Genomic DNA, 24,877 nt, shown 5'->3' with positions numbered 1-24,877 from the left:
AGGTGAAGAAAGAGGTTAGGTCAAGAAATTATTAAAGTAAGCCTATGCGTTTAAAGCAGAAGTGTACACTCAGTGACCACTTTATTACACCTGTACACCTACTTATTTATGCAATTATCTAATCAGCCAATTGTGTGGCAGCAGTGCAGTGCATAAAATCATGCAGATACAGGTTTAGGAGCTTCAGTTAACATTCACATCAACCATCAGAATGGGGAAAAATGTGATCACAGTAATTTAGACCATGGCATGATTGTTGTTGCCAGGCTGGCCGAGTGTTTCTGTAACTGCTGATCTCCTGGGATTTTCACGCACAACAGTCTCTAAAGTTTACTCATAATGGTGCCAAAAAACAAAAAAACATCTGGTGAGTGGCAGTTCTGCAGATGGAAATGCCTTGTTGATGAGAGAGGTCAACGGAGAATGGCCAGACTGGTTCGAGTTCACAGAAAGGCTATGGTAACTCAGATAACCACTCTGTACAACTGTTGTGAGCAGAATACTGTAGCATCTCAGAATGCACAACACGTTGAACATTGAGGCGAATGCACTACAGCAGCAGAAGACCATGTCAGGTTCCATTTCTGTCAGCCAAGAACAGAAAGCTAAATATATGATTAATATTTTAATAGTACCACAGAGGGAAATCAATCTAGAAATGTCTTACTTACAATTACCTCTGCATATTAAGATTTGAGTAACTATTTTAACACTGAAAAACTACAGACTTCAGCTTTAATTATCATTCTTCATTCAAAACCAATGATCACAATGAGTTTGATTTTCTCTAAGGCAAAAAAAAAAAAAAAAGAAAAAAAAAGATCAACTGTTATAGGCAAAGTGATTGACTGTGATTTAATACAATCTTTTGTGCTGAGGAGCTTAGGACATTTGACAACATGAAGTGAAGAGGAAAAAATAAATTGGCAAAAGGTAATTTTTCAATTTTCTTTTAAAGTAAATCAAGTAAAATCCTTCTCTGTCCAGATTTTCTGATAATGGCTTAACCCAATTTTAAAGCCATCTGCCTAGACAATTATTTCATTTTGGAAGAATATGTATCTAAGATGGAAAGATCAAAGTCTACAAAAAAACAACATGTATGCCATACATTCATGAAATGCAAAGAGAGAGCAATAATTCATTTTTGTTAAATTTGTCCAAAGCCCTTGAGAGTCTCCTGATTATTCTGTTTTTAATGACTTTCCATTTGCTGTTAATGACATAATTCAAATTAAATTATATCTCTCGTCCCATAGCTCAGGCCTACCATTGAGCCATTTGGAGTTGTACTGGGCAGTGCGCAGAGGGGGGAGTCCTCCCAGACTGCGGTAAATTGCTGGGTCCCTGCCGGAAAAGTCCATCGCTGTGGCAGCATACAGTTCACCACTGGAAGTGATGAGGGCGGTAGAATTATGCAGAGGGTTATAGGGGCACCTCGCCATTCCACTGATTTGATCGTGGATCTCGGTTAGGTTGGTCAGCTGTGTTTCAGAGAGACAAAGAGAGTGAATTCAGAGATATCTTAACACATAATAATAATAATAATAATAATAACAATAACAATAACAATAATAATAATGATAATAATAATAATAATAATAATAAAAATAAATAAACATCCTTAAAGCAAGATGCACTTACTTGAGAAGCAAAATTGCATAATATATTAAAACAATGTATTGTTTTCAGAACATATAAAGTGAAGATATATTCAGAATATATCTTGAATTAAGTTAATTTTTTATTGGAAAACAGGTTTTTTTTATTTTTTTATTTGGGAGGTTTATATTCAAAACAAGAAATAAAAATCTGCCAATGGGACACAATTTTGTTTCTCAAGTAAATATATCTTGTTTTAAAGGATGTTTAGATATTTTACTGAAAAAAAGACAAAAGCAAATGAAAGAAGCAGATTTATACAGTATACTGCAAAAATCCTTTTCTTTAGAAGTTGGAAACACGGCATACTGTATACACTTCTTGTAACGAGCGTCAGTAAGAAACAGACCCAAATGCAGAGGAATAGTTCAAAGGATTTATTTACAATAAATAAGAATATTCACTGTGGATATCGAGGATAAATTTGTGGAATCCTCCACTGAAGCTTAACTGACATGCAGCAAACTGGAAAGAATCCATGTTCCCGACACATGGGCAGAGATTAAGTATTCTCTGTGGAAGATCCGCTGACATGCAGCAAACTGGAAGGCAACCACACACCCGACATGCGGGCAGAGGTGGGCAACCAACAAATACACGAGACAGGACCAATTAGGCAGAGCGAGTGAGGTAAGTTACTTCACATCAAACAGCTTACTATAATGAAGCACATTCAGAGAACTACATATAACTCCATTCAGTCAACGCTGAACTACATTTAACATCCAACAAACCAGCCAAGGACATGGCACATGAGGTGATTAATATAGGCATGAACAAACAAGGAACAGGTGCCACTCGCCAGCTGAAAGTTGGCATGATCAGCATTCCCATGGAAACAATCAGGGTTCCCATACAAACGATGATTCCGCATGCCAGCGGCACCTGAAATACATGAGGAAGAAAACGTCGCTTGGAACAAAACAAACAGGGAACGATGATGTCACGGTCCCATCAGACAAAATCCCAACCTGACAAGGTGACAGGACCGTGAGATCACCGGAGAGAGCATGGCAGCAACTCCCAACCGGACCCATGCACTCACACAAAGAACGTACACAAAACACAAAAAGTCAACACATGGAATGATGATGCCATGGTCCCATCAGACAAAAACACAACCTGACAAGATGACAGGACCGTGAAATCACCAGAGAGCAAACGCAGTAACTCGCGCACGGCGGTAACTCACAACCAGACCTGTGCCCTCACACAAAGACAGGACATGAAACACAAGACAGAACATGGAAAAATTATGTCATGGTCCCGTCAGACAAAAACCCAACATGACAAGGTGACAGGACCGTGACACTTCTCCTTTTCATTTGTTTTGATATGTTTTCACAGACAAGTGAATACAAACATTCTCACCTGACCCACAGTAATTTTGCATGAGCTACTGGTTTATATAGGGTTTGGGAAGAGAAAATATCCCAAAACTGGCCAAGATTTTCATAAACAAACGAGATGGATATCTTGAAGATGTTTTTTGAGTAATGATGTAATGTTATGCTGTTTGTTTTCGCAAGGAGCTGATGTGGCAGTAAAAACTATTTCACCATTCAAATCATTTATTAAAGCAGAGATGCTTGCCCTACTTCCAGCCATGTCGTGTGATATTTTGCAAGACGACAAAAATGTTTATCTCATTACTTCGTTGTCACGGCTAGTGGCGGTTGCAATGGCTAAATGCTAATCATTCACAACACATCCGTTCTGTCCTTATGTGCAGTTTATGGCAAAGCCTAGATTCTTGCTTAGCATAATATTTAGCCAGGACAGGGAAGCTACCATGACAGGGAGGTAATTTCCATTTGTATACGTTAAGCACAAGGGATATGCCATCACAGGAACTGAGTTCATAGATAGATAGTTGCAACTTTTCATGCTTGATCTACATTTTTCAATACGATGTTGATGTTCCTTCATGCAGGCACACAGCCTGGCCTTGGAAACACCCTCACAGTTTTCCATCTGCACCACTGGAGAAGTCATTAGTGAACCACATTGGTTTAGATGGTGGCTTCTGTTTTCACAAGGAAGGGGATTTGAGGACCAGTCAGTATTAGCTCCTTTGAGAGCACAGGCAAATCCTGTTCATCATATTTAAAAATGTTTAACAACAAGAGCAGAAATGGCAGGCTGACAGTGCACTTGTTTGCCATAAACATTCCTTGCCATCAAAAAGTCTAACCATTTCTAACATTTGAAAAAATCAAATTACAGTTCAAATTATAACCAGGGGTGGAAAGAATACTGAAAAATCATACTCAAGTAAAAGTACTGTTACTTCCCCAATACATTTAGTGTGAGAAGAGTAAAAGTGCCTGTCCTAAAAACTGCTCAAGTAAGAGTAAAAGAGTAGCTCACGAGTAGTGAATATTGAGTATTATGTTGCAAATGCTATGACCCCATAAAATAAACACTGTATGCTGCAAGTTAAAAATGTAGCATACATACTGTAATTCACATTCCTTTTGTTGGTCAGAAAGTATTAAAATCAATGAAATTTGTACATTTTTAAGTAAGACTTAGATGTCTAACATTGTCCAAATATTTTTTGGGACCACAGTATATAGTATATGTGGCTAGAGATGTCATATCTTTAGTGACTAGTTTAATTTATAACAGGAAATCTTACACATTTGTTGATTATAACCCTATCAGTCTGTCCTGAATGCAGTTTAGATCCTGTGTGGCCTCACTTGAACACTTTTATCTTACAAGCAGCTGACGGGCCACAACACTTGCCCTGTGTAATCAATGTAAAAGGGGATTATCCTTGATGTTGGCTCCAAGAAAACCTCTGCAAATGGCTGGAAGTCTCGGCTTCCTTCAGGACCTCAAGCCCATTTAGCTGGCAGTAAAGTCGAGCAAATTTGCATGTTTGGCAAGGCGAGGCAGACTTTTGAAATGGCAGTGCCAGGGATATACTCCTGTCTGAGCCAGCGTTTGAAAGGATTTGACTTTTCTGGGTGCGAAGAAAGATGAAAGGCATTTATTGATGGAACACCTAACAAATGGCAATCGGAAGCCTTAGTAGACATGGACACGCTATCCATAATGCACATTAATGAAGCGAGTTGAAAGACGCCTCTTCAGGACACGGGCAGCTGTGTTTGCCCTACACACTAAGCAACTTTACAGCCTCGATAGTCATTTGTTTAAGATGTAGCTTTATTGGCGGTATTACAAGGACACAAAGAAGTGTGTTACTGACTCTTTGCTCGTGCCTTTCTGGCTCGATGCAGTACTAAGTCCTTTCCTGCTGGCACAAGGTACTCGTGGTGGTAAATCCCTAGAGTGATTCAGCTATGAGTCAGTAATTCCTGCTATCCTTCAAAGAGCCACCGAGGAGATGATTGTCATCTTATACGAGCCGACCGTCATCAATATTATTAGGTTTGAGGAAAGGATTGAAGAGTTATCCAGTCATTCAAATTCAGGGATCCATGCACAAGAGAGTTACATGCATGAATGAAAAGTACGATATTGTGAGGGGAATTATAGGAATGTCAGTAAATGTGCTTGGCAGGGATGCTAATCTTTCAATCAGGCACCTTTTGAGATATGCAGCGGCTATGATGCAACCCATGCATTAGATACATTTGTCACAGATAAAGTGCAAAAGCTTGCACAGTACCTGAATAACAAGTGTGAACTTTTCACAAAAGACACAGCAGTATACAGATACTTCGAGCACCCACTTTATATATATATATATAAAAATAAAAATAATTCTAGAAAGCATTTTCTAAGGCAAAACACTATTGTCAACGAAGCTGTTATTGAAATAAACCACAGACTTTTGGTAGAAATGCCACATGCTATGCTACACAACCCACACAGCAAAGAAAATGTCAAAAGAGGTCCGTGTGGGAGAGAGCAAAGGACAAAGCTGTCTTTCTAGCATCAGGTCATAAAACCATTGCATTACATAAGCATTACATGAAGTACATCAGTGCATTTTCTTTACCGTTCGATTAGTGCAAATGGGAGTGAATGCATTTGTTCCGCAGGTAAACAGTCTGTCTCCATTGACCAGCAGGACACGGATATAATTCTGACACTCTTCCTGTGAAAAGACAAAAACAGAAGAAACGTAAATATAAAAAAAGTCAGTTTAAGGCAAGTCAGTCCACTCTGTGGCCATTTTGGTAACACCCCCAGGCAGCTGTTTTGTATGTAGGTAAAAGGTATACAAGTACAGCTCTTATTTACTTGAATGGGAAAGGTTGAAATCTCCAAACATGTTTGTCGCAATTACGTTTCAGTAACATATGTCAAATCTGACAATGATATCATTAATTTAGTTCTTCTTTAGCTCAAATCACACTTAAAAATTGTATTGTACAGGCAGGTCCAGTTACAGTAATGTTTATAAATGTTCTAGACTAGAGTAAATAAATGCTAAAAAAAAAAAAAAAGGCATTGGCTCTTTAAACGGAAAGGCATGACTTTCCACTCCTAGCCGCCAGGGGTATTACAGTTTCTCCCATTCATTTTTCTACAAATAGGCTTTCTTCTCCTACTCTGTATTTGATATTACAGCTAATAAAAGTGTATATAAATGTTGGCTGAGAAATGCCCCCAAATAAAGATAATAAAATATAAGTAATACATAATAATTCAGATATTCAGATTGAAATATATTGCATCGTGTCAAATGAGTAGACAATACAAAAAGTGCTGTTAGATGTCAATATATTGTTTGTTTATTCCCATATTATTTAACATAACCCTACAGTTGACAACAACCCATTTTCCAATTGAGTTATTCAATCTGTCCTGTTTTCACATGACACGTTCTTGCTTTTCATCTGTGCTATTTTTATTTCGGTCTACGCACATATGGTTTTTTCAGTGTCATCAGTGCTGCATTTTTAGGATGCTGTGTCAAGCTAAAATAGTTTAAACTTTGAAAATCACATCTCCAGATCTCTGCATTCTATTGCTGTTTGTCCAGCTTGTGTCCTGTATCACCGACTCTCAATCTGTGGCTGTGCTGCTAGTTAGGTTTTTTGAGGCGTGCTGACTGCCGCTGCTTCCCCCTCGAAAAACAAAAAGTTACAAGCTTGAATTGCTCTGAATACATACTTTTATGTACGGGTCAGGAGGCATGATTAATTGCATTTTTATAATGCAATATGTTTTATATAATTAATCAAACTAAATTAATGTGAAATTGACAGCGCTAAAAATTATATTGGACTCTGAGACAGCTTCCAAAAATGTAAAGCCCATACAGTACAGGAACAATGTTGCATTTGTCCTCCAATCAGATCTATAGCTATATAACACCACCTGCAGGACTTGCCTTCCAATGTACTGCCTCAGTTCTGTGTGTTTTTACAAGGCTTTTTGAGAATTTAGAAGCCAGTAAATCACGCTTTCCTCAAGTATTTGAAACCCTGTCACCCCGTCTCTCTTTGTGTTGATTTAAGGGTGTTCCAAGGCAGAGCTGGAGGGGTCTACTTTATTCCCTCATCAGAATGGTTGTTAACTTGTGAAGCCCTTCATTGCTCTGCACTAAGCTGAGTCTCAAAAAGAAAAGCATGCTTTACATTTGCTAATGCAATTTGGCCGAGAGGCAATGCTTTGCTGTATGTGTAAATAAACTGAGATTTAATATGCCTTCCGATGTGACATGTTTATGAAAACTGCTGACAGATGGCTACAATCCATAGTGTAATATAGTAGCTGTTATGCACTGTTTGCTTTATAAAGAAAGCAAAGTGTATAAAACCCCATCCACTCAGTCAAACTCTTTCCTTTGTTCTCGAATCAGCTAACTCAAAGATAATGTATGCAGAAGGGGCAATAATACGAAGATTTCACTTAATGGAGCTGTTTTGAAAAATAATAATAAAAAAAAAAAAATAGCATGTGATGTGTAAAATAACCAAAAAGTGCAATAGTCTTTAAAATCATAGCATGAAATGTCTGTGGTACTAAGTGACAAATGTTCTGATAGCACCACAGAGCCACAGTGTTTACACCTTTTGGTGAATTTCTTACTTAATCATTTCTGTGAATTTCTTACTTCTTACTTATTTCTGAAAATTGCTAACTTATACTGCCCTACAAAGGCAAAACGCAGTTATGCCAACACTGAACCTGAGGAAAAATGCCTTTTAAGTTTTTTGATTAAATTGTGGATTTTTTCAGTTACTGCATTATTCACAATCTGCATTCTCTGAATCTGATCATAGTTGAGCCAAACATGTCTGTCACAGGACATATCATAGTCTAAGAAACGTCTCGGTTACTGTCGTAACCTCCGTTCCCTGATGGAGGAAACGAGACGTTGTGATGATGAAGTGACACTAGGGGTCACTCCTGGGAGCCCCAGACATCGCTGATCTTTGAAAAAAGGCCAATGAGAATTGGCGAGTGGAATTTGCATGCCACTCCCCTGGACATACGGGTATAAAAGGAGCTGGAATGCAACCACTCATTCAGGTTTTGCACTGAGGAGCCGAGACAAGGTCCCGGCCCATTCAGCAGGTAGTTCGGTGTTGTGGCAGGAGGGACACAACGTCTCATTCCCTCCATCAGGGAACGGAGGTTATGACAGTAACCGAGATGTTCCCCTTCTGTCACTCACTCGACATTGTGTCGATGAAGTGACACTAGGGGTCCCTATAAGAAACGCCACAACTACTGAACTGTGTTACGTGGACTAGCGGGGCGAGACGGGCAGACCTCTGTGTGCGTCATAACCAGCGCACCTGGCTGTCACGTAACCTCCCCCAACGCTCTTGTGGGCGTCAAACGGTCCCCTGCACCTCAGGGACAAGTTGACTGCACAAAAAGATGAGGACCGGCCGGCCCAGCCGCGGCCTTTTCTCTTTTTTTCTCCCCAAAAGGAATGAAATCATTCAGCTGGGGGCCATATAAGGTCAATGTCCGGGGGGTGTCCCTCCAAAGAGGAGGACACCGTGGAGACCACACCCCACCCAGAGAGGGGGGGGCTTTCAGGTGGAAATACATCACATGGTCTTACTGAGTCAGTCGGAAGCACGTCATGTGGAAGGGTCCCATGGTAGGTCCTACACGAGGGGGGAGGAGTTTCTACAGACACAGTGACCCGGGGCAGAGGGGCATCTGCCCAAGGAAGACGTGGTTTACCAACGGGGAAACCACTTTGCGGAAAATACATCACATGGGGTTACCAATGGGGTAACCAGTGCATGTGGAGCACCTACCCCAGTACAGGGCCTAATTAGCACACGTACTGGGCCGGCGGCGAGTTTCTCCGAAAACTCGCCAGCCACAGGGCTAAGGAGGAAGGACATCCAGGGTCCAAACTTTTGTGAATGTGACTGAGAGAAAGAGCACACATCTTCGCCTCAAGGGAGGGGAAAGGCGCTATGCACAAGCAGTACAACCGGCCAGCTGTCCCAAGACTTACCTGTTTGAACCTGACAACGCACGGGACGAGACCAGCTCAACCCGGATGTTGTAGAACCTCGCAAAGGTGTTAGGTGTTGCCCCGCCCGCTGCTATACAAATGTCTGCTAGAGTGGTGCCGTTGGTCAGAGCCCAGGAGGCCGCTACACCCCTGGTAGAGTGGGCGTGCAGCCCCATGGGGGGTGGGGGCACGTCCTTGGCGTGATATGCCATAGCGATGGCGTCAATGACCCAGTGGGCGATCCTCTGCTTGGAGACAGCACTTCCTTTCCGCTGTTCCCCAAAGCAGACAAAGAGCTGCTCAGAGCTTCTAAAGCTCTGCGTGCGATCCAAGTAGATGCGCAAAGCACGCACCGGACCCAGCAACGTCAAGGCTGGGTCTGCCTCCTCCTGGGGCAGTGCTTGCAGGTTCACCACCTGATCCCTGAACAGGGTCGTGGGAACCTTGAGCACATAGCCCGGTCGGGGTCTCAGGATCACGTGAGAGTCACACGGGCCGAACTCCAGGCACAGTTTACTGACAGAGAATGCCTGTAGGTCCCCTACCCTCTTGATGGAGGTAAGCGCCGTCAGAAGGGCAGTCTTCAAAGAGAGCGCCTTTAACTCTCCTGACTTTAGGGGCTCAAATGGAGCTCCCCGTAGACCCCGAAGGACCACGGAGAGGTCCCACGAGGGAACGAGGCGTGGCCTGGGGGGGTTTAACATCCTTGTGCCTTTCAGGAACCTGACGATCAAGTCGTGCTTCCCCAAATACTTACCGTCAACTGCATCGTGATGTGCCGATATAGCTGCTACATACACCTTCAAGGTGGAAGGGGACAGCCGCCCCTCCAGCCTCTCCTGCAGAAAGGAAAGCACTGATCCGACTGCGCATCTCTGGGGGTCTTTGCGTCGGGAAGAACACCACTTAGCACACAGACACCACTTCAGGTCATACGGGCACCTCGTCGAGGAAGCCCTGGCCTGAGTGATTGTGTGTACCACTGCCGATGGTAGGCCACTTAAGTCTTCCGCGTCCCGTCCAAGGGCCAGACATGGAGATTCCAGAGGTCTGGTCATGGGTACCAGATGGTGCCCCGTCCCTGAGAAAGAAGGTCCTTCCTCAGGGGAATTCACCGGGGGGGGCTGTCGCGAGGAGCGTGAGGTCTGAAAACCAAGTCTGGGTGGGCCAATAAGATGCCACTAGGATGACCTGCTCCTCATCCTCCCTGACCTTGCACAACATCTGTGAAAGTAGGCTCACTGGGGGAAACACATACTTGCGCAGCTCCAGGGGCCAGCTGTGTGCCAACGCGTCTGTGCCGAGGGGAGCCTGAGAATACCAGAGTGGGCAGTGGGAGGATTCCCAGAAAGCGAACAGGTCCACCTGCGCTTGACCGAATCGATTCCAAATCAGCTGGACCACCTGAGGGTGGAGTCTCCACTCTCCCCTGAGCGTGACTTGCCACGACAGCACGTCTTCTGTGCTGTTGAGGTTGCCCGGGATATGAGTGGCTTGCAGCGACTTGAGCCGCTACTGACTCCAGAGGAGGAGACGGCGGGCAAGTTGCGACATTCGTCTAGAGCGTAGATGTACGCAACCATAGGACCAACATGTGCTTGCCCCGGATCAACAGCAAAAGCCTCCGCAGAGCGAGCAATACTGCCAGCAACTCGAGGCAGTTGATGTGCCAACACAGTTGCGGACCAGTCCAAGGGCCGGCGGCTGCATGCCCGTTGCACACGGCACCCCAGCCACGCTTGGAGGCATCCGTCGTAACCACGACATGCCTGGAGACCTGCCCAAGGGGAACTCCTGCCCATAGGAATGCTAGTTCGGACAAAGGGCTGAACAAATGGGGACAAACTTGTGTGACGAGCACGCGGTGTGCACCGTGGTGCCATGCCCATCTCACAACTTGAGTCTGGAGCCAGTGCTGAAGCGGTCTCGTATGCATCAACCCGAGCAGCGTGACTGCCCCAGAAGCCTCTGAAAAGATTTCAGTGGGACCAACGTCTTCTGTCTGAACGTACTCAGACAGTTCAGCACCTCATTTGTGAGGCGCGCCATCATTGAGACTGAGTCTAACTCCATACCGAGAAAAGAGATGCTCTGAACCGGGGAGAGCTCCTTCTTTTCCCAGTTGACCCGAAGCCCCAGCCGGCTGAGGTGCATGAGCACCAGGTCCCTGTGTGCACACAACAAGTCCCACGAGTGAGCTAGGATCAGCCAGTCATTGAGATAGTTGAGAATGCGGATGCCCACTTCCTTAGCGGGGCAAGGGCTGCCTCTGCAACCTTCATGAAGGCACGAGGTGACAGGGACAGACCGAAGGGGAGGACCTTGTACTAGTATGACTGGCCCTCGAAAGTAAACCGCAGGAAGGGTCTGTGTCAAGGTAAAACCAAGACATGGAAGTATGCATCCTTCAGGTCTACTGCCACGAACCAATCTTGATGCCGGACGCTCGCTAGAATGCGTTTCTGCATCAGCATCTTGAACAGGAGTCTGTGCAAAGCCCGGTTCAGAACTCGCAGGTCCAAGATTGGCCGCAACCCGCCGCCTTTTTTGGGTACGATGTAGTAAGGGCTGTAAAACCCCTTCTTCATCTCGGCTGGAGGAACAGGCTCGATCGCATCCTTCCGTAGGAGGGAGGCGATCTCCACGTGCAAGGCAGCAGCGTTCTCGTCTTTCACCGCAGTGAAGTGGATGTCGTTGAACCTGGGCGGATGCCTGGCGAATTGAATCGCATAGCTGAGTCGGACAGTCCTGATCAGCCAACGCTGATGGGGCAGAGCCTGAGGTGCCACTTGTGGCCGTGCTGAGTCTAAGGACATCAAAGCCCTTACCTGGCTCCTTGTGACTACCCCTGGAATGGCCTGGGACAGGGGAGGAAGAAGTGTGTCCTCGTGACCCATGGAGACCATCACATTGGGAGCAGACTTGTGCCACAGCTGGGCGCGCGGGGGCGCCAAACCTGCCAGAGAGAAGCGGTGTCCGGCGGTCATGATAATGACGGCTGTGAACACCGACTGTGAGGCCCAGTAAGTAAGGAAACTGCTCTTTTCTTGGCAAAGTGGGTACAGCAGCCCGTTGGGCATGAGGCGAAATCAAAAGAAAAGGAAAATAAGGGTTCTCCACCCGACCCTCCGTCGGGGGAAGGAGTGGTCTCTTTACCAGCTCCTGAAGGTGAGTTCCTAACTTCCTGGGCTGCCCATCTCAGGGGCGCTTCGAAGCCTTCCTCGAGTTCTTGGCGGCTGGCCAAGAGACAGGTGGCGTCTGTTTCCTGCGGGTGGCTCCACGGCAGGGCCGGCCCACTGGGGCGGGCTGTGGCGGAGCCGGTGTTACTTCCGCAGGGGGACGCCCTTGGCGACAAGCAGACGGGGTGCGGGGCCTCAAGCCGCGCCGGGGTAGGATATGTTGTATGGCCTCCGTCTGCTTCCTTACCGTCAAAAATTGCCAGGCAAAGTCTCCGACGGCATCGCCGAATAGGCCAGCCTGGGACATGGGGGCATCAAGGAATCAAACCTTGTCAGCCTCCCTCGACTCGACCAGGTTGAGCCAAAGGTGGCATTCCTGGACCACCAAGGTGGACATCACCTGCCCGGAGGGCGAGGTCGGTCGCCGAGCGCAGCTCCTGCATTAATCCCAGGTCAGAACTACCCTCGTGCAGTTCTTTAAGTGCCTTGGCTTGGTGCACCTGCAGGATAGCCGTGGCATGTAGAGCGGAGGTGGCACATCCAGCAGCACTGTAGGCTTTAGCCGTCAGTGATGATGTGAGCCCACAGGCCCTGGATGGGAGCCTCAGACAACTTCGCCAGGTGGCAGCGCTCTGCGGTCACAAGTGCACCATGACCGCCTGATCCACCCGAGGAAACGGGCCCGCGGTCTCATCCCAGAACCCGGCCGGGGCATACGAGCGTGCAGGGGAATGGGAGGTCCGTGGGGGGTCACCCGGCAGAGAAGCTCCCATTGAAGTCCCCAAATCACCCCCAGTGCTAACCGACTCAGCCTCATACCCGTAAGTAGAAGGACAGAGACAGGGAGCCACTGGGGTTGTGCGACTGCAACGTAGCCATGGTCATGTTCTCGTAATGAGGACATGAACCATCCACGAACTATGTCTCCACGTGGGAAGCACTCAAACACAAAATACAGCCATCATGCCCATCAGAAGCGGTGAGATAGCGACCGCAACCAGGAAGGATACACAAACGAAAAGTCATCTTGAAAAAGACGTTTTCGTGAGTGCCACTCTTTTAGTTGGAAATATTCTCTTTTAGAGGGAAAATATACTCTTTCTTTTTCTCGCTGTTGAAGCGCCCAGGGATGTACTCTGCATAACGTTGGTGCAAGAGGGGGAGAACTGCTGTAATGCGCCATAAGACCAACAGCTCGTGAGAGCAAGAGAGATGAATGGACCAGTAGTAGTTCAGCTTGAATGAACACAACCACTCGGCTTCGAAGAAGAAATCTGAATGAGTGGTTGCATTCCAGCTCCTTTTATACCCGTATGTCCGTGGAAGTGGCATGCAAATTCCACTCGCCAATTCTCATTGGCCTTTTCTCAAAGATCAGAGATGTCTGGGGCTCCCAGGAGCGACCCCTAGTGTCACTTCATCGACACAATGTCGAGTGAGTGACAGAAGGGGAACCAGATTTCGGTCATAACTCAATTTTGACAAGATGTGAACTGTAGTTACTGTGTTTCACCTTTGTACAGCAGTATAGTTGTCTCTGCATATTAAGCTGGTATCGGAGAGAGTATTTTAACAAAAATGACACACTTTACCTCTTAGTCAATATTGAGTTACTATATGTGCAGTGAAGTCAATTCAGAAAGGGTCTATAATTCCAAGCAAGTTATGACAGCCACTTCTCTGAATAAGGTGGCTGCAATTCTGAATTACAATCACACGTTGGCTGATGTCACTATGGTCCTCTGACCACATTTTATAAGCAAATTTAAAAAACACTCGTGGATCCATTTGCACTAGCTTTTAACCACACTGGGCCACTAGAAATACACTTTGGGGTTCGGCCGAGGCTGGAAGGATGGCTGGCCATCTCAAACATAGTCCCTATACTGCTCACATATGACTTAGCATGGCTTAGCTCAGTGTAGCATAAGATAAAGCAAAGGAGGGCTCTTTGTCTCAAGTTTGACAGAGCTTGGGTAAGTGAAATATTAAGGCAACTTAAGAAACAGTTTGTAATGCAAATCTGATCTAATTCAGTCAGCCATAAAAACACAAGGGAGTCAGTACTACAGTGGCATGGAAATGGTTCCATAGAAAAGTGAAAGAGACATGGGAATGCCTAAGCAAGAACTGTTTCATAAATAATAGGCCTGCTATTTTAGGATGGAGAACGATAGCGATAACTAATTAACACAGTTAATCATAAAAACAACCTTCATTTTAACCAAAAGTAAAACACATACATTGAAAGACAATGTACAATACTCACCTCTGATTTGCCCCGACTGAAACAGGCTCCTTTGGTAAACTCATCACAATGCCATTCTGCCTCCTGTTAACAGACACATGAAAAAATATATCATGAAAATACATTGTAACATAGGGCAATTGTAATGCACTAAATTATTACAATCATTTTTTTTTTTTTTTTAAGACCTGCATTTCTCTTCTGCTGTTTGACGTTTTGATACCTTTTATACCATTTAAACTTGATCAGTTTAATATCTTACACTGTTGCTGGTAGTTAACATATAAGATTGTGTCTTGGCTGTAAGGTCAGGGGCAATTAAAACACAAGTTATTAAAATAAAAACTGTATGATTCAATTGAAAGATTAAATTCTTGAAATATGTCATGCAAATTACAGCATTTCATTAAAATATCTAGTTAAAGACTAGTTGAATTTAACTATTTTCACATAATTACAATATAGTAATCTCATAGACTTTTAAAACACATATTATTCCTGACAACTAGAAAAAAAACTATTCAGTAATATTAATATTAAGACAATTTTATTCTAACTTGGAGGTGTGCCCTTATTTGAGACATTGAGGGTTAACACCTCTCTCTCTCTCTCTCTCTCTCTCTTTCTGTATAAAAACTCAGCAAAAAAGAAAAGTCCCATTTTTAATACACTGTATTTTAAATATAATTTTTTAAAAATTCAAATAACTTTACATATCTTTATTGTAAAGGGGTTTAAACAATGTTTTCCATGCTTGTTCAATGAACCATAAAAAAATAATGAACATGCACCTGTGGAATGGTCGTGAAGACACTAACAGCTTACAGATGGTAGGCAATTAAGGTCACAGTTATAAAAACTCTACTGACTCTGAAAAACACCCAAAAGAAAGGTGCCCAGCGTCCCTGCTCATCTGCGTGAATGGCATGCTGCATGGAGGCATGCTGCATGGAGGCATGAGGACTGCAGATGTGGCCAGGGCAATAAATTGCAATGTCCGTACTGTGAGATGCCTAAGACAGCACTACACTGAGACAGGAAGGACAGCTGATCATCCTCGCAGTGGCAGACCACGTGTAACAATGGTGGCTCAGGATCGGTACATCCGAATATCACACCCGTGGGACAGGTACAGGATGGAAACAACAATTGCCTGAGTTACACCAGGAATGCACAATCCCTCCATCAGTACTCAGACTGTCTGCAATAGGCTGAGAGAGGGTGGACTGAGGGCTTGTAGGCCTGTTGTAAGGCAGGTCCTTACCAGACATCACCGGCAACAATGTCACCTATGGGCACAAACCCACCTTTGCTGGACCAGACAGGACTGGCAAAAAGTGCTCTTCACTGATGAGTCATGGCTTTGTCTCACCAGGGGTTATGGTTGGACTCGCGTTTATTGTCGAAGGAATAAGCGTTACACCAAGGCCTTTACTCTGGAGCGGGATCGATTTGGAGGTGGAGGATCCGTCATGGTGTGGGGCAGTGTGTCACAGCATCATCGGACTGAGATTTTGTTGTCATTGCAGGCAATCTCAATGCTGTGCATCACAGGGAAGACATCCTCCTCCCTCATGTGGTACCCTTCCTGCAGGCTCATCCTTACATGACCCTCCAGCATGACAATGCTGCCAGCCATACTGCTCATAATTAAGACAAGAAAGTCAGTGTTCTGCCATGGCCAGCAAAGAGCCCGGATCTCAATCCCATTGAGCACGTCTGGGACCTGTTGGATCGGAGGGTGAGGGCTAGGGCCATTCACCCCAGAAATGTCCGGGAACCTGCAAGTGCCTTGGTGGGGTAACATCTCACAGCAAGAACTGGCAAATCTGGTGCAGTCCATGAGGAGGAGATGCACTGCAGTACTTAATGCAGCTGGTGGCCACACCAGATACTGACTGTTACTTTTGATTTTGACCCCCCCCTTTGTTCAGGGACACATTATTCCATTTCTGTTAGTCACATGTCTGTGAAACTTGTTCAGTTTATGTCTTAGTTGTTGAATCTTTTTATGTTCATACAAATATTTACACATGTTAAGTTTGCTGAAAATAAAAGCAGTTGAAAGTGAGAGGACGTTTCTGTTTTTGCTGAGTTTATATATAAACTCAGCAAAAAAAAGAAATGTCCCTTTTTCAGGACACTGTATATTAAAGATAATTTTGTAAAAATCCAAATAACTTTACAGATCTTTATTGTAAAGGGTTTAAACAATGTTTTCCATGCTTGTTCAATGAACCATAAACAATTAATGAACATGCACCTGTAGGGCTTTACTGGTTGTTTAGATCAGTGTTACTATCAGAAATAATTAATAATTATTTCTTTAGTTATTAATTAATATTAAAATTAATTCATTGAATCTAACTCATTAAAACCTCATATGGGGCTCCAGTAAATGTAGTGCGCTACGTTTAGGAGCGGGTTTGGTTCATAGCAATAATTAATAATTATCAAAGACAATTATTAATTATTAAATCAATATAACATTGATGAGAATCAATGTTAGCTTTTTCTAATCCTTTAAATCAACAATTATCAAATATAATCGTTAATTGTTAACATCGATGAAACATTAATTAAAATTAACACTAGCTTATTGGTCATTCAGATTCAACAATCATCAAAGATAATTATCAATTATCAAAAATCAGTAGAATATTAATAAGATTTAACATTGACGGGGCACCACCCTGGAATCAGGGACTAATAACCAGATAGTATCACAGTCTCAATATTAGATTGTTTTCTAAGGAAAATCGACATCTGAAGAATATCGATTTTCGGGAAAAAAACAAAGAATGAAGGCTTGAATCCGAGCACTGACATCCCGTCAGCATGACACAGGTGTATGCAAAACAAACCAAAACACTTCTCTTTGTAATATAAACAAGGTTTATTTATGCAGTAATATCAATTAATAATTAATACAATGCAATCAATAAACTTCCGACTTACAACTACAAACTAAACAGTGATATGATTAGATATGGAAATCAATATAATCCTATAACACATGAGGGTGTGTGTGTGTGTGTGAGAGCGAGTCTGTGTGTGTGTGTGTGTAAGGAGGGATGCACACAAAATGGCGGACGTGACTCTCGTGGAGAGTATGTCACGTGAGACTTCCGGCCAGGGAATATGGCCGTGAATGTGGGCGGAGAGAAACCAGTCAATGGTGTCTACCAGTTACCACGTGTATCCGCTTGTACAATAGCTTAGGGACAAAGCTGAGCTTTATCACGAAGCTATCTACGAGCCAAAAATGTGTGCCAGAATGTTTGTGAGGGGTCGCGTGTGTGTGTGGTTAGTACGAGAGAGAGAGAGAGAATTAAGTGATGGCCCCAAAGCCGATTTCGCAATCGTGGGAGAGAAAACAGCTGTTAGTTTATCACTCAGAGACGCGGTGGACGGCTCGTAAACAGTCCCGCGTTCTTTGATTCTTTAATGGATAAACTCAGTTTGCCGGTCTTACCCGCGATGGCGGAAATGCACAACAGCCCACTGTAGTTGGACCACAATACAGCAAATCAGATTTGTGATAATTAATACCCTGAATATTAATAATGAGCAGACATGGCGGTCCGTAAACTGTACAAGCAAAAACCTTGAAACACAAGAATAACACAATATAATATTCTATCTCTGCCCAGACGTAAATCTCTTATTTTAATCGCATGAGGATGCAGAATGTGTGTTCATCCGTCCTTTAACTCAGACTCGGTTCCTCGAGGCTTGGGTGATGACGGGAGGCCGTTTCCTCGCTCTGTCGGCAGGTGGTATGGCTGCTGATTCTCGGCAGGCTGGTGGAGAAATCAGAAATGTCGACTTGATTGAAGATGGAAGAGAAATCTTTAATCTCTTCACTTCTGCAGGCAAACGGATGAAGATGCGGATCCATTATAGTGTTCGGTTGAACACAGAGTAATCTCAACTCGTCCAGCGAGATGGAGATTGTATGGCCACAGTTTCAAGTCGGACGTTACTTCCTTGTGCCACGAGACTGCACCTGAGAGCAGCGATGAGCTGCATCTATACACGGCGAGCAAAGTTGCTGGAAGCAAATCCCGGAAGCATTTTTGAGGTATTTCTACTCCTGATGATGTCATGGTTGAGGGACGTTCTGTTGTGTGCCTCATCCAATAGGAGTTGAGAGTTCCATCCTTTAGTGAGCAAGGCTTCATGGGATTTGTAGTTTGTTTTGGACTCCCTTTGTTTGATTTTGCCGCGGTTCTTATCAGTAAGATTTACAACTTAGTATGTCGGGGCCCGAGTTAGGTTTTACGACTGTGTTAGGCCTGCCTTTGTCTTCTATCTGAATACATGAGGCCCAACACACCTGTGGAACAGTCGTTAAGAAACTAACAGCTTACAGATGGTAAGCAATTAAGGCCACAGTTATAAAAACTTAGGACACAAAAGAGACCTTTCTACTGACTCTGAAAAACACCAAAAGAAAGATGCCAGGGTCCCTGATCATCTGCATGAATGTGCCTTAGGCATGCTGCATGGAGGCATGAGGACTGCAGATGTGGCCAGGGCAATAAATTGCAATGTCCGTACTGTGAGACGCCTAAGACAGCGCTACAGGGAGACAGGAAGGACAGCTGATCGTCCTCGCAGTGGCAGACCATGTGTAACAACACCTGCACAGGATCGGTACATCCGAATATCACACCAGTGGACAGGTACAGTATGGCAACAACAACTGCCAGAGTTACACCAGAAATGCACAATCACTCCATAAGTGCTAAAACTGTCTGCAATAGGCTGAGAGAGGCTGGACTGAGGGCTTGTAGGCCTGTTGTAAGGCAGATCCTAACCAGACATCACTGGCAACGACGTCACCTATGGGCACAAACCCACCTTCACTGGACCAGACAGGACTGGCAAAAAGTACTCTTCACTGACGAGTCACGGTTTTGTCTCATCAGGGGTGATGGTCGGACTCGCATTTATCATCGAAAGAATGAGCGTTACACCGAGGCCTGTACTCTGGAGCGGGATCGATTTGGAGGTGGAGGGTCCGTCATGGTCTGGGGCGGTGTGTCACAGCATCATCGGACTAAGCTTGATGTCATTGCAGGCAATCTCAACACTGTGCGTTACAGGGAAGACATCCTCCTCCCTCATGTGGTACCCTTCCTGCAGGCTCATCCTGACATGACCCTCCAGCATGACAATGCCACCAGCCATACTGCTCATTCTGTGCATGATTTCCTGCAAGTCAGGAATGTCAGTGTTCTGCCATTGCCAGCGAAGAGCCCGGATCTCAATCCCATTGAGCACGTCTGGGACCTGTTGGATTGGAGGGTGAGGGCTAGGGCCAATCCCCCCAGAAATGTCTGGAAACTTGCAAGTGCCTTGGTGGAAGTGTGGGATAACATCTCTCAGCAAGAACTGGCAAATACGGTGCAGTCCATGCACTGCAGTACTTAATGCAGCTGGTGGCCACACCAGATACTGACTGTTACTGTTTACTTTCCATTAGTCACATGTCTGTGAAACTTGTTCAGTTTATGTCTTAGTTGTTGAATCTTTTTATGTTCATACACATATTTATACATGTTAAGTTTGCTGAAAATAAAAGCAGTTGAAAGTGAGAGGATGTTTCTTTTTTTGCTGAGTTTATATATATATATATATATATATATATATATATATATATATATATATATACAAACTGGTGGCCTAAAGTTTGGAATAATGTACAGATTTTGCTGTTCTCAGAAGGACATTGGTACTTTAATTCACCAAAGTGGCATTCAACTGATCACAAAGTATAGTCAGAACATTACTGATGTAAAAAACAGCACCATCACTATTTGAAAAAAGTATTTTTTGATCAAATCTAGATATGCCCGTTTCCAGCAGCCATCACTCCTACACCTTATCCTTGAGTAATCATGCTAAATTGCTAATTTGGTACTAGAAAATCCCTTGCCATTATCACAAACACAGCTGAAAGCTATTTGGGTCATTAAATGAAGCTTAACATTGTCTTTGTGTTTGTTTTTGAGTTGCCACAGTATGCAACAGACTGGTCAATTAAGGTCAATATTAGGTCAAAAATAGCAAAAAAGAAACAGCTTTCTCTAGAAACTCGTCAGTCAACCATTCTTTTGAGGAATGAAGGCTATACAATGCTTGAAATTGCAAAACAACTGAAGATTTCATCCAAAGGTGTACACTACAGTCTTCAAAGACAAAGGACAACTGGCTCTAACAAGGACAGAAAGAGATGTGGAAGGCAAGATGTACAACTAAACAAGAGGATAAGTACATCAGAGTCACTACTTTGAGAAATAGATGCCTCACATGTCCTCAGCTGACAGCTTCATTGAATTCTACCGTTCAACACCAGTTTCATGTACAACAGTATAGAGAAGACTCAGGGGTGCAGGCCTTATGGGAAGAATTGCAAAGAAAAAGCCACTTTTGAAACAGAAAAACAAAAATAAAAGGTTAGAGTGGCAAAGAAACACAGACATTGGACAACACAAAATTGGAAAAGAGTGTTATGGATCTTAACCCCATTTAGCTTTTGTGGGACCAGCTAGACTGTAAGGTGTGTGAGAAGTGCCCGAAAAGACCGCCACATATATGGCAAGTGCTACAAGAAGCATGGGGTGAAATGTCACCTGAGTATCTGGACAAACTGACAGCTAAAATGCCAAGGATCTGCAAAGCTGTCATTGCTGCACATGGAGGATTTTTTTATGAGAACTCTTTGAAGTTGTTTAAGAAGTTCTGAATTTTTTTTCAATTGTAATAGTAATTTTTCATGTTATTAATGTCCTGACTATACATTGTGATCAGTTGGATGCCACATTGGTGAATAAAAGTACCAATTTCTTTCAATAAGAACTAAATCTGTCCATTATTCCAAACTTATATAGTGTATGTAAATATACTGTACATTATATATATTTTTTCAAGTGTTACATTAACCCCCACTATTATAAGCGTCACTTCTTCTATTAAATTCAATATTATGATCAAGTCTTTCTCAAATGTAAATATTTTAATGGTACTATCACTGTTGGCAAATACAGTATGTATGTTTCTTATACCAAAGGATGTCGGGATCTCTGGGTGATTTGGCGGTGAGTCCGTTCCGTTTGTGGAGTGTTATATTTTCCTTCTGTGTTTCCCTGATTGTTTACTTGGCCATGTGCTCATCATCACTGTGGGGTTTCTCCGCAGGGTTGGTGGGCTCATTATCACCATTAGTTTCATCTGTTCCCTATTTTCTCCTCTCCCATATTAAGCCCTCGTGTTTGCTGTCTTGTGCCAGATTGTATTGCACGTTCTCCATGCAGTCAGCCTCTGTCAGTTGATCTAGTTTTTCATGCTGTTTTGTTTGTTTGTTCAATCTCTCTCCCAGATAATTCCTCCTCATTATTCCCAGTGCTCACAGTAACTGATCACCTACCTTCTCACCTGCTGCTGTCACTTACCTGCTCCGGACTGCTGCTCACAGCATTCGTCATCCACCTTCATGAAGTTGGATTCCCCTCAGCCCCAGTCTGCAATGTCTGCCACTCTGCTCCATTCTCTGGACTGTTTTTGTTATGAACTGTCTGCTCTGTTGCCGTTGGTGTTCAATAAACTGTTGAATCGCTCATCCTGTCTGGGTCCTCCTTATACCTGCTGTGACTTTACAGTCTGGCCAACATGGATCCCTCCGAGCATCCAGATTTAAGAACCACGGTTTCCCAGCAAGGAGTGCTTCTCGGCTGCCAAGAAGAACAGCTTTCCACCACTACCCAGATTCTCTGGGCCATTGCTAATCAGCTTGCGGAGCTTACGGAGCAGATGCGGCAGCTTTGGAGCATGCCTGAATCCGGTGCCTCTTCCTCACCCCCTCTACCTGCTCCTTCAGTCAGCCCTCCTGCACAATGAAGTTTGGAACCATGCCTCAAACCACTGGCTCCATACGATGCCAATCCCAAATCCTGTCACACCTTCCTGTCTCTAATTATGCTTTTTTCATAGATGATGAAAATGTTTGATCAGACTCTTCAGGAACATGTCAACTTTGTGATATCCGTCAGGGGGAGCAATCGGTCATGGACTACGCCATTGAGTTCCAAACTCTCTCCGCTGCGGGTGATTGGATTGAGGGGGCGAGATGGGACCGCTTCCTGCATGGGCTCGCTGATCATATATGCTCTCGATCTACCTCCTCGCTTTGATGACCTAGTGAGTTTGGCAGCCCAGGTAGACAACCGCCTTGCCTTGCGTCGTCAAGTACCCTGCACCCCGGGAGCCTGGGGGGAAGGAGGGGATGAATCCCTCTTCACCAGTGTCTTCTTATGAATCTTCTGAGGTACAGCCCATGCAGGTAGGCCGGATTTGACTAAGACCTGAGGAGAGAAGATGTCAGCTCATACAAGGTCTCTGCCTTTACTGCGGCAAGCCAGTGCATTATTCCATCGCATGCCCGGAAAAAGCCGCTGCTCACCCATAGACAGGGGCATATTGGTGAGCACTATGTCCATTGAACTTTTTGTCGTTGCACTCTCCTCCCAGCCATGTTCCATTGGAATAAGGACTGTCATCTGTGATCGGGTTTTAATTGACGCGGGGCTGAGGGGAATTTCATAGATTCAGCTCTGGCCATCCAGTGGTGTCTACCGGTCTAGTCTCTCTCTACTCCTCAGACTGCCAGCGACCTAAGGGCAAGACCACTGGAGAATATTTCTCAAGTCATGGTCCCGGTGAGTCTTCTTATTTCGGGAAATCATGAGAAGGAGATTGTGCTTTACTTAATCAGGTCTCCCTTTGCACCTGTTATTTTGGGACATCCCTGGTTAGTACAATCCTCACATTTGTTGGCTTAAGGGTTCCATCTCTTCATGGAGCCCTTTCTGCCTTGAGAATTGTCTGGGAACTGCACCCTCACCTGTCCTGTCTTCTTCTGTTTTTCAGGTCGAACCGGCTGATCTCACTGGGGTTCTAGAAGATTACCACAACCTGGCAGGGATGTTCAGCAAGTCCCGGGCCGGATCTCTTCCTCCACATCGTCTGTATGACTATGCAGTGGATCTGCTGCCAGGAACTCCTCCACCTCATGGTCAACTGTTTTCACTGTCAGGACCTGAGGGAGAGGGCATGGACAAGTACATCAAGGAGTCTCTGGCAGCGGGGCTCATCCGCTCTTCCTCATCACCGGCCGGTGCAGAGGTTCTTCTTTTTGGGGAAGAAGGACAGATCGCTTCGCCCTTGCATCGACTACCAGGGGCTGAATGATGTCACCATCAAGAATAGGTATCCTTTACCTCTCATGTCTTCAGCCTTCGAGTTGTTGCAGGGGGTGACTGTCTTTACAAAGTTGGACCTGCACAACGCCTACAACCTTGTGCGTATGAGGGAGGGGGGTGAATGGAAGACAGCTTTTAACACCCCTACGGGGCATTCCGAATATTAAGACATGCCAGTTGGCTTGACTATAGCCCAGCTGTCTTCCAGGCCTTGGTGAATGATGTGTTGCATGACATGGTTAATCGGTTCATCTTTGTGTACCTGGACGATAGACTGGGAGAAAATCAGTATATCCGTGATTACACCAAGCATATCTGCTAGGTTCTGTAGAGGCTTCTCGAAAATCAGCTCTTTGTCAAGGTGGAGAAGTGTCAGATCCATGCACGGTTGTTTCCGTTCTTGGGGTTTGTAGTCTCCTCTGGGCAAGAACTACAGCCTTGTTTCCGCTCCTCTGATGGATCTAACCTCTACCAAGAAATCGTTTCAGTGGTCGACCCTTACTCAGGCTGCTTTTGACAAACTCAGATCTTTATTTACTTCAGCACCCATTTGAATTTTTCCGGACCATTCTTGTTGTTTCGTGGTAGAGGTAGATGCATTAGAGCTGGGCGTCAGAGCAGTCTTGTCACAACAATCTCCTCATGATGGTTTGACTCATCCCTGTGCTTTTTTTCTCATCGTCTCTTGCAGGTTAAACGGAACTATGACATCGGCAACTGAGAGCTCCTGGTGGTCAAAATGGCCTTGGATGAGTGGTGTCACTGGTTGGAGGGAGCCAAAAAACCTTTTGTGGTCTGGACTGACCACAAAAACCTTGAATATATTCGGTCTGCTAAGAGGCTTAACTCACAACAGGCTCGTTGGGCTCTCTTCTTTGGGTGGTTTGATTTTAAGATCTCTTATCGCCCAGGCTCCAAAAATATTAAGCCGTCTTTCATGAGCCTGAGCGCACGATCTGCCCTGATGCCATAATTTCCCCTGAATGAGTGGTGGCGGCATTCTCGTGGGGGGTTGAGGCTTGGGTCAAGAGAGCACTTGGAATGATGCCCACTCAGAGAGGATGCCCAAAGTGTTGTTTGTCCCCTCCTCATTCCTTCCCACCCTTGG

The 24,877-nt window shown here is 44.5% G+C and overlaps 1 protein-coding gene across 2 annotated transcripts in view; it reads right to left on the bottom strand.

Annotated features, from left to right (window-relative positions):
• The window catches only part of LOC127434297 (semaphorin-5A-like), a 242,787-nt gene that overhangs the window by 94,940 nt on the left and 122,970 nt on the right, over positions 1-24,877 (bottom strand). For both annotated transcript variants that reach the window (XM_051686934.1, XM_051686935.1), the window contains exons 5-7: positions 14,525-14,587; positions 5,639-5,737; positions 1,271-1,484 (exon numbers count right to left, since the gene is read on the bottom strand). In XM_051686934.1, the coding sequence (XP_051542894.1) occupies positions 1,271-1,484; positions 5,639-5,737; positions 14,525-14,587 (376 nt within the window). The remainder of the gene's footprint in view (positions 1-1,270; positions 1,485-5,638; positions 5,738-14,524; positions 14,588-24,877) is intronic.

This window comes from Myxocyprinus asiaticus, chromosome 44, assembly GCF_019703515.2.
Source record: "Myxocyprinus asiaticus isolate MX2 ecotype Aquarium Trade chromosome 44, UBuf_Myxa_2, whole genome shotgun sequence".
Lineage (NCBI taxonomy): Eukaryota > Metazoa > Chordata > Actinopteri > Cypriniformes > Catostomidae > Myxocyprinus > Myxocyprinus asiaticus.
This window is presented reverse-complemented; position numbering and strand designations above follow the sequence as displayed.